The sequence below is a fragment of the Leucoraja erinacea genome, chromosome 10, assembly GCF_028641065.1.
Source record: "Leucoraja erinacea ecotype New England chromosome 10, Leri_hhj_1, whole genome shotgun sequence".
Taxonomy (NCBI): domain Eukaryota; kingdom Metazoa; phylum Chordata; class Chondrichthyes; order Rajiformes; family Rajidae; genus Leucoraja; species Leucoraja erinaceus.
In genome coordinates this window covers 48,185,106-48,201,221 of record NC_073386.1, presented here as the reverse complement: position 1 = coordinate 48,201,221, position 16,116 = coordinate 48,185,106, and the positions used below count along the sequence as shown (strand labels likewise).

At 43.1% G+C, this 16,116-nt stretch overlaps 1 protein-coding gene across 1 annotated transcript in view; it reads left to right on the top strand.

Annotated features, from left to right (window-relative positions):
- The window catches only part of hmcn1 (hemicentin 1), a 376,776-nt gene that overhangs the window by 57,859 nt on the left and 302,801 nt on the right, over window positions 1-16,116 (top strand). Inside the window, 3 exon segments of the mRNA XM_055642165.1 lie at window positions 4,499-4,657; window positions 11,568-11,666; window positions 11,668-11,703. Coding sequence (XP_055498140.1) covers window positions 4,499-4,657; window positions 11,568-11,666; window positions 11,668-11,703 — 294 coding nt within the window.

Sequence of the window (16,116 nt, the reverse complement as noted above, 5' to 3'; positions counted from 1 at the left end):
CCTTTGTGCCCCCCCCCCCCCCCCCCCATTATTCTCCTCCCACCGGCACAACGCCGAGTCCTCCATTGTTCTTAACCCCCCCCTCGACAGTCCTCCATGCTCTCATCAACTGTCAACCATAGGTCGACCCGTGAGGCGTCGCCGCTGCCACGAGGCTTCGCCACCGCCGAGGCTCCATTGTCGCAAGGCTTCACTGCTGCCGCCACTTCACAGCCGCCAAGGCCTCCCTGCTGTCGACGCCCATTTCATGCCTCCATGGTGCTGGCCCGGGCCCCAGCCGAGGGCTCTCTCGGCCGCTCCGCCGACTCGGACTTTGAGCCGCAAGACCCTGACTGGGCCCCGACCCAGGCTTCTACACGCCAATCCGGGAGACATCGAGACTGCGGTGCCTTGATAAAGGCCTCCGGCCATGTTCCCAGACCACAGTCGTGGCCCAATAAACACGTGTCCCACTATTCACGTCATCTAAACTAAACTAGGGATGAGTTTCCCGATTATACAATATACCTCGTTGCGACCCTTGCACATATTTTATCTTTACTCTCTCTGTAGCTGTAACAATATATTTTACACTGTATTTCTCTTTTAGGCCTACTGAACATCAGCCTAGATTACACACAAACAAAAGTTTTTTCACTATATCCCATGAAGATAATAAAATAATACCAATAGTACCATAGAGGGAATGATTCCTCCAGAAAGGAGCAAAGAATCCTTTGTAACATAGGACGCAATTCCAATGCATACAGCCTATTACTGTATGGTTTATCAATAATATCAAACTAATTTACCTGCTTTTAATTTGGTTTCCCTGATAAAGAACAGAGAATACAGTAGGTTAAATGTGTAGGAAAATGCTGGTTGACACCGAAGATAGACACAAAATACTGGAGTAACTCAGCGGGACAGGCAGCATCTCTGGGGAGAAGGAATGGGTGACGTTTCGAGTCGAGGCCCTTCTTCAGACTGAGATTCAGGGGAGAGGGAGACTAGAGAGCAGATTGTCAGACTTGGTCTCCAAAAATTTAGTTGACCCAATATCGCTCGAGTGTATAAAATAAATGCATCCTGATCATACTTGTAAATGGCTGTATTGCAATTTTGGGACAATGTTCCCTCATTTGGGGTTACCCTGCTGGATGGAATGACTGCTCTGTATTGAATCCTTGTTATTCTTTTAAGCATCTCAATGAAATCGCCATCCTGTACAACCCCACACCCCCCCTACCCCCAACCATCTGGGCCTGAAGGAGTGGAGTTCATACATACCTTTCTCATAACATAAGCCATAAGGGAGGCACTGGGGCGCAGCGGAAGAGATGCTGCCTCACAATGCCAGAGACCCGGATTTGATCCTGACTATGGGTGCCCTCTGTGTGGAGTCTGGGTGCTCCAGTTTCCACCCACAGTCCAAAGATTTGTTGGTTAATTGGCCTCTGTAAATTGCCTCTTAGTGTGTAAGATGCGAAAGTGGGATAACATGGAACCTCTGTACGAGTGATCAATGGTCGGCGGGACTTGGTAGACCGAGGGGGCTGTTTCCATGCTACATCTCTAAAGGAAACTTTATTTTGGTAATCCTAGTATGGCTCCTCAACCAATATAGCTATCCCACTGTGCAGGGCAACTGAACTTAAGTATTCTAAGTGATGCTTGACCCATCTGAGAAGAAGATGCTATTTATTTTGGGTTAATAATGTTATAATTAGTGGGTACTGTTGCTTATGACAAGGAAAATGTGGAGGCTAATAAAGTGCAGGGTCTGGGAAGAGCACCAGGAATGATGTGGGTGGACAAAGAAGCTTTGTTACCAATAGTTTACATTTCAAATCCTTTTATTTCCGCGCATCTGGGTCATCTGATGAAGGGTCTCGACCCGAAACGTCACCTATTCCTTTTCCTCCAGAGATGCAGTCTGACCCGTTGAGTTACTCCAGCATTTTGTATCTATCTTGGGTTATTGCTCAGTTGTCTCGTATTTTAAACCTTTGGGCCACATGTTGATTGTTTTTCAGGTTGGTATGTGTAGATGATACTGGCGGTCCATGTTGGCTCAGGTTTGCTGCTTTTCTCACAAACCACAACTGTGGAATTGGATTTCCTACAAAGATGAACAAGCAAGGTTTCTAACTGCGTACAATCTGCTACCCGACCTATTCTTCAGGCAATGCCAAGGATTAACCATTACCTTTGGTGATCGCAGCACTCCATTCATTCTTGAAATAATAAAACAGATCTTGCCCTGCTACTCTCACGAGTAAAGTTAATAGTATCATGTAGCTCAATGTGGTAAAGAATATATTTTAAAAAAACACAACATGAAGTTTTCATTATTTTTATAACTTGAGATAGGGAATGTTATTTTGTGTTGGAACAGCAGGAAAAAAGGAACCAATAACCACAGGGCCGATGTACAGGCCACAAATACAAGTTACTACTCCTCCCTTTCCCCTTAGAGTAGCTTCTACCGATGATAAATTCAGGATATGTGAACACTGTGTAATTTATGTTACCTTGTTAATTTTATGTATGTCTCCAGTCTTCTCTGAGCTTTTCCTGTAAAAGTCAAAGGCTGCATTTTTGTGTAGGCCTCTGTGATTAAGGACAGCAATCCAACAGCCCTCCAACTGTCACATTCTTAGTGATTTCAGAACAGCAGGAAACATTATTTTTTTTTAAAGGGAGATATTGGAATGATTTTCAGCTTGTGCCTGAGGGCTTGTTTTTTATTTAGTTCATGCCAAATGCTTGCTAATGGGGAAGAGAACAATTTGCATCCAGCATTCCATTCATTTTGATACAAATATTTTAATTCCAGATGTGCCCTTCTGTTGAGCCCGAGAGCCAAATTGTACATGAAATTATAGATTGATGCTATAGACATGTGCACTCCGATACTGGCACTAATGCCATCCATGCATGTCACAGAGAAAATGCCCATCGTATCCCAGCTAATTACATTTTATCAAAATATGTCATAAAATATTTAAATTGTATTTATTTACATTGAAATAAGTCAATGGCAGATAACAAAATGAATGTTCCTTCCTGAAAGCAAAAGTATCTGATCTGGGTTGGATTCTGGCAGCAAGTTTTGGAGTAATTTAGGATGCAGTTAAATGAGGGGTTAGAAAATATGATAGCTTACCATGAAAAGATAAGCCATTACACCACATCTATTTTCTGTAAATCAAAGTCTGATGATATTAAAATTGATTATTTTGTTTGTAGCTTTCCTTTCATATTGAATTTTGACCTATAAAACCGTTTATATTAAGAACAATTCTAGTAGATTTCAGCTATTTCAAAGATCCCACCACTGATGAACCATTTGCAACGTTTACATTAAGAAAATTATGTTCACACAATTTACTGCTTCAGAGAGATAGGACATTTCTGCTTCTTGAACAGACTGAATTTAAGGTGCGATCAGTAACCCCCAGAAGGAATCTATCCTCAAATATTGAATGAAATTATTGAATGGAAGTGGCAAGATTTACAATTGTCTTGATTTATATATGTTCTGATCAGCCACGACAATGGTTTGTGTACAAAAATTCAGAAACTTTCTGGCATAACCTGGGTGGGAATCTGTTGGTGTGGCTTCAAACCTGTGTCAACATCTTCAGAATCTTCCTTCCCAATGGTGTTACGTCTGCAGGCTACAAATCACTTCTCTGTACCATATTGATTTCTGAACAAAATAACTTACACAGGCTGCCTTTAAGTAGAAGTTTTAAAACAAGAAGGGCATGAACAAATGCTATCTGATATTGGATCAGTAATTACATTCACACTATCTGTATAACACTTAGGCTTCTGTGCCAGTTCAGAAAAATATGCTTCCTGTTTATTTGGATATGCTTCAGTCCTGAGCTGCTTAAATCTGAATTCCAGCAATGAAAATTAATAACAATGATTATTAACAACCAGCTCAGTTATGAGGGATTAATTCTTAGGATAGGATTTCTCCCAGCTGTGAGAAATCCTGATTGCATTAAAGCGTAGGATGAAAGATTGCATTCAATGTTATGAAATGTAGAGATGAATTTCAAGGATCCAAGAAATCTGGATCTTCCTTTAATTGCAGTTAATGCAGACTTCAGAAATGAACAGGGTTGATTTTGGTTAGAAATAATAAAAATTATGTTAAAAGAAAAATATATAGATGATTGTTTTGAAGTACCCAATTGGCCAACAAATGTTTGCTTCTGACCATTATCCCAACATTTCATTTGTGATATCTACCTTCCCAGTTGAGCTGAAAGCTAACATGTTATTGCATAAGATTATCCTATGAGTGTCTGGAAAGCAGGAGGCCGATTGTATCAGGATTTGGTGATTGCCAGGGAAACAATTAACCAAAAGCTTTTGTTTAAAAAAACCTTAGGTGGCGATAAATTCAGCAATATGTAAGTTGGATCCATTGATCCTTGTAGCAAGATGAAGATGAATACTGTTGACATGGAATATATATTTTTTTATTCTTTCAAAACAGGGTGGTGGTGACTGCCCAGAAATGAGCATCAGTGCAATCAAAATCGCTTTGGAAATCTCCCTTCCTGGGTCTTTCATCTACGTCTTCACAGATGCACGATCAAAGGACTACAAGCTAGCTCACGAAGTATTGCAGCTTATCCAGCAGAAGCAATCTCAGGTGAGCTATACTACAGAGTGGTCACTAACATGTAAAGGCCTGTGATGTTGCTGCAAGTAAGAATTTCATTGTTCTGTTGTCAGTGCATTTAGCAATTAATGACCCTGGAATATAAACTCAGACCAAAATTGGCATGGATGAAATATTTCAACATCCACCTGACACATTCTGTATGCTTTGCTATACTTCTCTGAAAACATCATAAATCTGCTCCTTAATTTTCAACATAATAGGTGAGTTCAAGTTCAAGTGAGTTTATTGTCATGTGTCCCTGTATAGGACAATGAAATGCTTGCTTTGCTTCAGCACAGAACATAGTAGGCATTTACTACAAAACAGATAAGTGTGTCCATATACCATGATATAAATATATACACACATGAATAAATAAACTGATAAAGTGCAAATAACAGAAAATGGTTATTAATAATCAGAGTTTTGTCCGAGCCTGGTTTAATAGCCTGATGGCTGTGGGGAAGTAGCTATTCCTGAACCTGGTTGTTGCAGTCTTCAGGCTCCTGTACCTTCTACCTGAAGATAGCAGGGAGATGAGTGTGTGGCCAGGATGGTGTGGGTCTTTGATGATACTGCCAGCCTTTTTGAGGCAGCGACTGCGATAAATCCCCTCGATGGAAGGAAGGTCAGAGCCGATGATGGACTGGGCAGTGTTTACTACTTTTTGTAGTCTTTTCCTCTCCAGGGCGCTCAAATTGCCGAACCAAGCCACGATGCAACCGGTCAGCATGCTCTCTACTGTGCACCTGTAGAAGTTAGAGAGAGTCTTCCTTGACAAACTGACTCTCCGTAATCTTCTCAGGAAGTAGAGGCGCTGATGAGCTTTCTTGATAATTGCATTAGTGTTCTCGGACCAGGAAAGATCTTCAGAGATGTGCACGCCCAGGAATTTGAAGCTCTTGACCCTTTCAACCATGATATAAATGGGGTTGTGGGTCCCCCTCCTACTCCTTCCAAAGTCCACAATGCATTTTACCTTTACACTGACTGAGCAAAGAAATTCTGTTGATCAACTATTTTTATTATAAAGTTTTTAAAGTTTTATTTGGCAGTTCACAACAACGTAAGTAGTTCTAGGTAGACAAAAGTGCTGGAGAAACTCAGCGGGTGCAGCAGCATCTATGGAGCGAAGGTAATAGGCAACGTTTTGGGCCAAAACCCTTCTTCAGACTGATGTGGGGGGGCGGGGAGAAGAAAGGAGAAAGGAAGAGGAGGAGCCCGACGGCTGAGGGAGAGCTGAGAAGGTGAGGAGACAGCAAGGGCTACCGGAAATTGGAGGTCAGTGTTTATGCCGCTAGGGTGCAGACTGCCCAAACGGAATCTGAAGAAGGGGTTCGGCCCAAAACGTTGCCTATTTCCTTCGCTCCCTAGATGCTGCCGCACCCGCTGAGTTTCTCCAGCAATTTAGTCCACAAGCGGAATACGACGTGCTGCTCCTCCAATTTCCGGTGGTGCTCACTCTGGCCATGGAAGAGGCCCAGGACAGTAAGGTCGGATTCGGAATGGGAAGGGGAGTTGAAGTGCTGAGCCACCGGGAGATCAGGTTGGTTAATGCGGACCGAGCGGAGGTGTTCGGCGAAACGATCGCCAAGCCTGCGCTTGGTCTCACCGATGTAGATCAGCTGACATCTAGAGCAGCGGATTCTAGGATGCTTCAGAATCTTTCTCTAACCATCAGTAGCCTGACGATTTCAAAACAATGAAGCAAATAATCTCATGTCTTCAGGAATAACAGTTGGTCTACCTAGTCTCCCTTTCTACTCCCAGCTCATTTTCTTATTGCAACTTTGGAACTGTTGTTTCTGTATCCACTTTACTGCATATCATATTCATAGTGAGTTGAATTTTAGTGCTTTCATCCGAATATCTCAAAGATTCTGTATTTCAGAATCAGAATCAGAATCAGATTTTATTCGCCGAGTATGTTTTGCAACATACGAGGAATTTCACTGGCCAGGTCAGTCATACAATTAAAAGCAACAGACTCAAAATCACATTTAACATGAACATCCACCATAATGACTCCTACACATTCCTCACTGTGATGGAAGGCAAAATAAAGTTCAAGTCTCTTCCTTTGTTCTTCCTCGGTCATGGGCCTCGAGCCCTCCATTGACGGGACGGTCTTAACTCCCGTAGCCGGTGGCGTTCGGGCCCTCCGCGTCGAGGCGTTCAGCTCCTGCATCGGGGGGATGTCAGCTCCCCCGCGCAGGGTGATCGAACATCGCGTCGGGGCTGGACGAACCTTCTGCGGCATTGGAGCTCCCGACTAGCCTCTCCCGAGACTGCGAGCCCTTGTTGGTAAGTCCACGGTGGTCGAGGTCGGAGCGATCCCAGGCAAGGGATCCGCACCGATATTAAGTCCGCGCCCTGCGGTGAGGCTCACGACAGTCCGAGGCGGCTCCCAGCTCCAGCGTTGGTAGGCCGCAGAGCCCAGAGAATGTGATCTGAAAATTGATTACATCTCCGGGAAGGTAAGGACTTGGAAAAAAAAGTTTCCCCCGATTTCCCCCCCTCCCCTCCCCCCACATTAAACAAACTGAAGAACATAAAAACAAACTTGAAACAGACGCTAAAAATAACAAAAAGTTAAAAAAACGAACAGGCTGCCGGCAGGGCTGGCCATCTCCCTGGCGCCCCTGGTGGAAATTTCCATCTCTGTAATATCACCTGACATAATGCCTGCCTCAACTCATCTGCAGATGCTTATACCATGCCTTTGTTACCTTTAAACTACACCATTCAAATACACTGCCAGCTGCCTCCCCGCCCAAGCTGTTTGACTCTTGGGTTACATTTTATTCATCTATTCATTCCTCTTCCTGCTGGATTCCAATTAAGTAATGCCATGAATTTAAAAGTCTCATCCTTGTTTTCAAACTCAAATGTGATTGCAGCCCTCTGTAATGTTGACCTCCTGAGCATTGCTAACGTTAATTGCCCATCCATTGTGGGCTGTACTTTTAGCTATTCTAGAGTTTGAAAATTCCCTGCAGAACATGCCTGCCTCTCTTTCCTCCTCTCAGAGCATTTGCAAAACCTGTCTCTTAGACCAAACTTATAATATTGTCTCCTTGATTGATTTGGAGTCATTTTTTCCCCCCTCACTTTATTCTGGTGAAACGAATCTAGTTTTATTGGAGTATTAAGTACATTTTGTAAATGCTAGTTATTATGCACAAGGAACACTATTGCAATTGCAAATCAAAATGATTTTGTGCTTTAATGAAGACCCCTGGTGCTTTAAAAAAAGATGCAAACTACACATGTGAATTTCTATCACACATTTATAATTTATCATCTGGCAGTCATCTAAGCTGTCATTGACCTTAGAATCTCTTTATTGCTCTTCCCTGAATTTTCCCTAATTTTATAATTGGCAAGGAATGTTGAAAACAGAACTGTAATCTACACCTTCTGTGCAGCTCCAGATTGCTAGATTGAAATTCAGCATTACTTTGTCATATACGCAGATCTTTGTTTTCATTGCTCATTGCACTGTTTAGGTGGTATGAGCATTTTAACTGCAACATTGAAAATGTTCTGCAGTCAACATTCACCCCATCCACAACCAATACATTATTGCTGCGGAGTGCATGATAAGGATATATCAATGGACCCCTTGCTAAGTTCAGCTTTTCTTTTTAACCCTGCAAGCTCTTACCAAGAAGAAGAAGCCACCTTCTGCCAGTAGTCCTCTAAGTTGCAGGCTGTTCTGACTCAGACAAATATCCCAAAAATAGACACAAAATGCTTGAGTAATTCAGCGGGATAGGCAGCAACTCTGGAGAGAAGGAATGGGCGATGTTTTGGGTCAAGACCCTTCTTCAGTCTCCAGTCTGAAGATGGGTCTCGACCTGAAACACCACCTATTCCTTCTTTCGGTTTAAACCAGCATCTGCAGTTCCTTCCTACACAGGACAAATATCCCTGTTGTTTTCTTCATCAAAATGCTTGTTTATTGGAATAGTCTACTTGCTATCGTTGTGGGAATATTGTCATCACAAGTTATTAAGACCGAGGTTTGCTATTTTCTCTGGACATGAAGGATGAGCAGTAAAAAGAGATACTAGTTTTGGCAGCACATGAACAGAAAATTAAACAAAAATGTCCAATTCGCTACTGACACACTTTGTCTCTCAGATTCACATCAGCCACCTCACCATGTTGCCCTGGCATGTGCAGCACTCTTTGGGTTATTGGGCTTCAGCACATTGGCAATTCACCTGCTTTAAAATGTTCAGCCAATAAAGTCAAGATGGTGTTAAATAAATTATAAAAATTGCAAATCACTAATTCAAAATTGTCATATTCCATGGAGTGAATGGTTTTCATTCCAACACATACCAATCTTGTTAACAACTTTTCAACCAACTTGACCCCATCTATTTAAAATGTGCACAAGTTCATTATCTCCTCTGAGTGGTAATGTTTTTTTTGGAAACCCATTCCCATCGAAATGGGAAGAGACATCATGTACCTGGAGAAGCCAAGTAGAGCACTTTTTTTTCTCCATTTCTTTTGGCAGTGATGAAGCCATCAATGCGCAAAATGCTGGAGTAACTCAACGGGCCAGGCAACATCTCTGGAGCACATGGCTAGTAGATGTTTTGGGTTGAGACCCTTCTTCAGACTAAATGTGGGCTGCGGGTGGAGTGGGGGCGAGAAGAAAGCTGGAAGATAGGAGGGACAGGACAAAGCCCAAAGCCTGGCAAGTAATAGGTAGATACAGGTGCGGGCTGAGGGATTTGATAGGCAGATGTTTGGATAAAAGACAGAATGTGTGAGGCAAAAGGATTAGTTACAAATTGTGAAACTGGAGGAAGCTACCCCCACTTCCCCCTCCCCACTCTTTCCCTGCGCATCTATTTCTCCCCTTCCCCTCCCCATCTACCGAGATTCCTTCCTGTAGCTTCACGATTTGCTACTCTTCAAACCTTTTATCTCACACCATCCGTCTTTTTATCTCTGTCCTTTGTGCAACCATCTGCCTATCAACCCCTCCTCTCACCTGTATCCATCTATTACTTGCCAAGCTTTGTCCTGCACCTCCTCTCTTCCATTTTTCCTCTCCCCTCCCCACCCCAATCAGTATGAGGAAGGGTCCTGACCCAAAACATCACCTATCCATGTTCTCCAAAGATGCTGCATGATTTGCTGTTACTCCAGCATTTTGTGTCATTTCAGGTAAACCAGCATCTGCAGTTCCTTGTTTCTGAAGCCATTGTTTGTTCCAATCTTGAAGAAGTAAATACTCTATTACCCAATGTTGGAGTTAATTATTAGCACAAGTCAAACGTAAAACAAAGCTCCTTTTACAAAGTCAAAAATGTGAAATTTCAATTCTGACTAAAGTAATTTGTGTCTCAATTTGAGTTCTGGAATTAATTTAGTTAGTTCCAATAAATGGCACTGAAAGAGCCTCGGGGGGGGGGGGAAAATCAAGTTGGTACTACCCAAGGGAAATTTATTGTAATGAAACCTCCCAATCTAAATACTAACTTGGATTGCCAAAATGTATTCATTTTGCTGCTGGTGTAACCAGCAGGGGCAAACGTTCTTCATATCCATCATCGTCAGCTGCATTTGATCCTCCATTGCTCCATCATTCAGTTCCTCTTTGAGGTTCAGTTATGGTTGGACTGCCTCAATACGTAAGCAACTGTATCATTTGGTCCCAAGTGGCTGCTATTTAATTGAGTGAGCAAGTTTATTTACTCTGCTTCTACTGTTTCTAAGGAAGCAGAAATGGTTAATGCAATACCCAGACTTGTATCACTGAAATACATCAATTACAGCATTCCATATTGAAAGACAGAATTGTGCTGAGAACTCTAAACCTGTCTGCCAAAAAATGTTACACTTTAGTGCATAATCAAGATACTGCAGATAAAAGTAATTGAGCCATATTTTCCTATTCACTGGCTAAACCTCACGTTACTGTGGGAAGGGTATTACGAGAGATTTCCTTGTGCCCTTTTGTTACAATCCTCAGGAATGCTCAGATGCAAGAGAAAAAGAAAATATATTTTATCTAAAATTTAAATCAAATAAATTCCAAGCTGATGTGGGATTGATTTGGCTATGCTATGAATATCTACAGTATATGTTATTTGGAACTCCTTGAGCATATCAAATTCCAGAAATAATTTAAAAAATAAAACATTTTTTTCAAAAGTTGTCAAGTGGATGATTTGATTGGCCATCTTACTTATGCTAAATAATTGCCGTGTTCATACTCTGCGGCTACAGGCAAGATGGCCATGAACAAGAGGACTGCTTACATAGTAATAATGTCTAACAAGGTTTTATCTGAGAAATCCTGATGGGAAAATGTCCACGTTTAGTATCTGAGGAACTGAGGGTGTTCCAGAAAATTATATATGTTGGCACTCATTGTTTAGTCTCTCATATCGATATGGCAAGCACATGGTGTTATCTTTGCCCTTCTTTTCAGAAACTCAGAGTTAATGTGTTCTACCACAGAAAACTAAAGGAAGAATAATACGAGCTAGAATATTCTTCTGTCTTTCAGAAATGCTTGACTTTGTGTAAATGTGGCAAATTATAGTTGTGTAAAGTATTCTGAGAAATTAGCTGTCTGATTTCATTTTAATCTTGGTCAATATGAACAAGTGGGCTGAAGCACCTGTTTCCATGCTCTTTGACTCATACCACATTCTAGATATGAAGGAATATAACAAGGAATGTAAAGATGGCAAATGTAAAGAAATCCTCCACGATCCTATCACTAACCTACTCGATCAGCTCTTTCAGATGCCATAGTAAATCTTTATCTGAAGCACGTGTTGTTTGTTCAATAGCAGTGTGAAAAAAGTTTGGATTTAATGCAAACTAGGATGTAGCAATTTAAATTTGTATTATTCCTCTGCAGGTTGTATTTGTGCTCACTGGAGACTGTGATGACCGAAGCCATATTGGTTATAAGGTATATGAAGAAATCGCTTCCACGAGTTCTGGCCAGGTCTTCCACCCAGGTCTTCCACCTTGACAAGAAACAAGTCAATGAGGTAAAGTTGGACATCAACTTGGTCTAGATTTCCGGCGTGGCTTTAGTCAATTACGGCCTTTTTTTGAAATTTATAGTCTCTACCAGGATCAATTGATTAAGTGTGGTCAACTTTTACGTGCATTTTAAGAAGGTAGCTAACTATCACATTCTTGTGGAAATTAGGAATGGACAATATATGTTGGTGCCCAGATTCAAGAACATGAATTAATTTAAAGTAACTATTCTTTACTCCCTGCATTGTTTGAAATTGAAGCTCACCAGACTAATTATACAAACTTCATTTACTTGTATTTCAAATCATTCCTTACTTCATTTTTCTTGTACAGCCTAGATATATTTTAAAATTCAAATTTGTTTACTTTTGTAATTTGTTTCGCCTTTGTTCCAAATCTCTTCAGTGTAGGATGGGGTGGGTTTTGGCACTATTGAACATTCTAGCTTGATAGCAGTGCAATCTTTACAAAGTCACACTGTACCATGAGTATTAGGTAACCAACCTAATCTGCTTCTGGGCTCAATATGCCTGTCACTGAAGATAAAAATTGTCATTCTGCAGAGCGGAAGATAGACACAAAATGCTGGAGTAACTCAAAGGGTCAGACGGCATCTCTGGAGAAAAGGAATAGGTGACGTTTCTGATTGAGACCCTTCTTCCAACTAGTCGATCCGAAACTTCACCTATTCCTTGTCTCCAGAGATGCAAGCTGACCCGTTGAGCTACTCCAGCATTTTGTGTCTAACAAGGAATGGTCAGAGTATCATGTCTGAATTGCATCTGTAAAATGTATTGGCCGTTTTCCAGTTCTTTGGCACCTTTAACACATCTTGAGAAGATTTGGAGATTATGGCAATCCATTCTGCAATTTCCTCCACTTCCCTCAAATGTATCTATCTGAATGAGATGAGTTGTTTATTTTAAGCACTGGTGACCTTTCTAATGCCACCTTCCATTCAAATTTCCCACATCCATTATACGCATTATCTCCCTACCATATTTAAGGTTTTGGCAGCATCCATCAGGTGAAGGAAGGTCAGTGGAAAGTGTTCATTGTGTTCAACCATATATTCTGCCTCAATCTAAATTGCTTTGTTAATTGAAAGATTAAACGAGAACTTACCGTTTGAAGTTTGATCTTTATTTTATGAGAAGTTGGAGTGAGAGACTACTTGAAGAACCCTCCAGCCCGCATGCGAGTCAATCTTCAAAGCAACTTTATGGAACCACAGTAAACTATAGAAAGATTAATAACCCTTGACTTACCGAATGATCTTATTGAGATTCACGGTTGGGAGTGGAGGGCACGTAGTCTCTCACTCCAATTTCTCATAAAATAAAGATCAAACTTCAAATGGTAAGTTCTCGTTTAATCTTTCTATTTTATTTCGAAGTCTCGTGACGAGACCACGTGAAGCCGTCAAAGCTCTGTGGTTTCATGCAGTAAACCAATCTGTATGTGAACACACTACACAGATAAACCATAAATGGTTGGAAGAAAAAACATAGGCCATTCAAACATGATGCTAACTTTACGTACATGTATATTGCCCTTAACAGAACCAAAGTCCCATTACATCGGGGTTAGACAAGTATATCAATTAACACAGCCCAGAATTCTATCTGCAATTGTCCAGCCTGTTAATCGGTTTATTATAAAACTTCCGAAATGTGCTTTCATCTGACCATCCTGCTGTTGCAAGAATGTGATCAAGAGGAACCTCCATTCTATTTGCTGCCGACGTGGTAGAGTGAAGGGCCTGTCCCACCAGCATGCGATAGCATGCGTCTAGCGCGACCAGCCATGGTCGCTTGAGGCGTACGGCCTCGCGGGGCCGATCCCACTTCGATCGGCGGAGGCGTATGGAGTTGTGCGGGGTTGTGCGGGCCTGACTTCGCGCGGGGCTCCAAACATCTTGCACTGCCCGCAAATCCCGCGCGACAATGGGCTGTCGGTCCGCAGCCGCATTGAGGTCATACGCAGCGCCTCGACGGGCGTACGCAGCGTCTCGACATCGTACACAGCATCTTGGCGCCGTACACAGCGTCATGACGGCGTACGCCTAGCGTGTGGCATTGCGCGATGACGTCACCGCCCGGCATGCCGTTGTGTGATGAAGTCACCGCCCGACGCCGTGCGACGTCCAAATTCTTTCGGCCCGCTTCCTGCCCAGCTGATTGGTGAGTATGGTGTCAGAACCAGCCCCACACAACTCCATACGCCGTTGGAATTGTGACCGGCCCCGCGAGGCCGTACGCCTCAAGCGACTACGTTTGGTCGCGCTAGACGCATGCAATCGCATGCTGGTGGGACAGGCCCTTGAGACATGAAAATATCAGAATTCACTCCCGCTTCCAACAGCGTACACTTTATCCATCTTGAAATAATTTGCACCGACACTCTCTTGTGTGGCTTTTTATAACTTATGAAGAAAGATTTTTCCTCATCTCGAAGGTTTTTAGTAACCTCAATGTACTTCTTCACATAAATAACGCTGCTTCCATGGTGAGCGCTGTGAACCTGCGCATAAAAAAGGCCTCTGGCGTGGTTTTAATTGTGCAGCCTGATGCTCCAACCAACCTCTGTGTAGCGGTATGTGCCGCTAGCTTGGTAGTGATGATATGCACGCCGGTAGCCGGGAGTCTTACCCACAAAGGGTGTCTTTACCACACCCACCTCAGCCTTGAATTTTATTTTCTTGCCCACATCTTCTCCAAAGAGATACTTGCAGACTGCACATTACTTGCACAAATCCTTTGCAACACAATTGAGCTCAAACTGTGCATTACACAGAAATGCTAAGGCGTCTACTGCAACTCAGACAGATGAGTTCCCTCTACCGACCTTGCAAAGGCCGTAATCCCTCTTGTGAGAAATCTCTGAACTCGCTGGAGTTTTAAGTCTTTTGACTTTGTTTTGCCATTCAGATTGCCCCAAATGGTGGCATTAACCTTCGGAACCTCGAGTGTCTGGCAGTTATCAGGACTAGCATACTTTCCAGCAGTGCCCTGCATGTTCTTCTCATTCAGCTGATGAGAAGTCAAGTAACCAATGCTACTTGCCAGTCCTTCCTCTAACGGTTCTCCTATCCCTGAGGAGATGGCAAATTTAGGCACAAATGCCGGCAGCTCCTTTTTAGACTTGAGTTGAAGCATATCATCCTTGAGAGAATTTGAGTTCACTTTTGGCTTCCGCACAGTCCGAGTCTACCATGTAATACTCCTCAAAACACCACTCCACTAAGCGGTAGATATCATAATGCAACCCTGAACCAGGTATTGCTGCCCAGACATCTGATTGGAACTACCTGTATCGGTCGCCAGTGTGCAGAGCACATTCCCTTCGACCAACCTCTCCATCAGGTTTTCCAGTTTTGAGAGCCGACAGATGATATCCTCCATGGATGTTGAGGTAGTTCTTTCCTGCCTAGTATTGTCCTTTTGGACATATTTTGCCGTTTTGGCCTGGGCCTTCCCCAAACTCGGGTCACCAAACTGCTCCTTTTCGGAGCTTTTGCTTTTTATTTATTTATTTGATTGTTTGTTTTTTACATCACAAACCTGTCAGTCAGGTAATAATGCTACTAGCCAGTTCGGCCTTTACTGCTTGGCCTATCCCCGAGAGGATGGCAAATTATGTTCCAGCGTGCTGGCAGCTCTATTTTAGCCGTGAGTGAAAGTATTTTGCATGTGTTGAGGGAATCCCTCTGAGCAGGAGATATCCTCAAATATCTGAATTTAACTGCCTGTATCAGTGCTGTGCACTCACTCAGTTATACTCACTCTTGTGAGCAGCCTGATAACCTCAATCTTTGATGTTGAGGCAGTGCTTCCCTGGCCAATATGGTCCTTTTGAACAGCCAGTTCCGAGTTGGTATTCCCTGAACCGGGGTCGACAAGTTGCTCCACCCTGCCAGCGTCCCTGAGCCCGGGTCGCCAACCTGCTCTTTTTCAGAGCTAGCGGAGGTTACTGTACAGGCTCTGCTGCCAGTGTCTCCGAGCCCAGGTCGCCAAGCTGCTCCATTTTGGAGCTTTCGCAGAGGTTTGAATGCAGACCTTACCTGCCAGCGTCTCCGTCAACCAGCTGCTCCTTATCGGGGCTTCAGCGCATTTACTTGTGCAGGCCTCACCTGTTCACCTCTTCGGCCCCACGCTTGACAAACTGCTCCCTGTCAGAGCTTTAAACGGACGTACCTGCCAGCGTCCCCGATCCTGGTTCAACAGGCTGCTCCATTTCGAGGCCCCGTACCTCGCACCTGCCAGTCACTCAGAGAAAAGGCCGGGCCACCTGCTCCCTTCCGGAGCTTTAACAGTGGTTGCTGTACAGGTCGCGCCTGTCGGCATCTCCAAGCTCGCTGCACCGTTCCTGCAAAGGAAACCATCTTGCCTGACGGAGCATTTCCGAATGCATCCGTA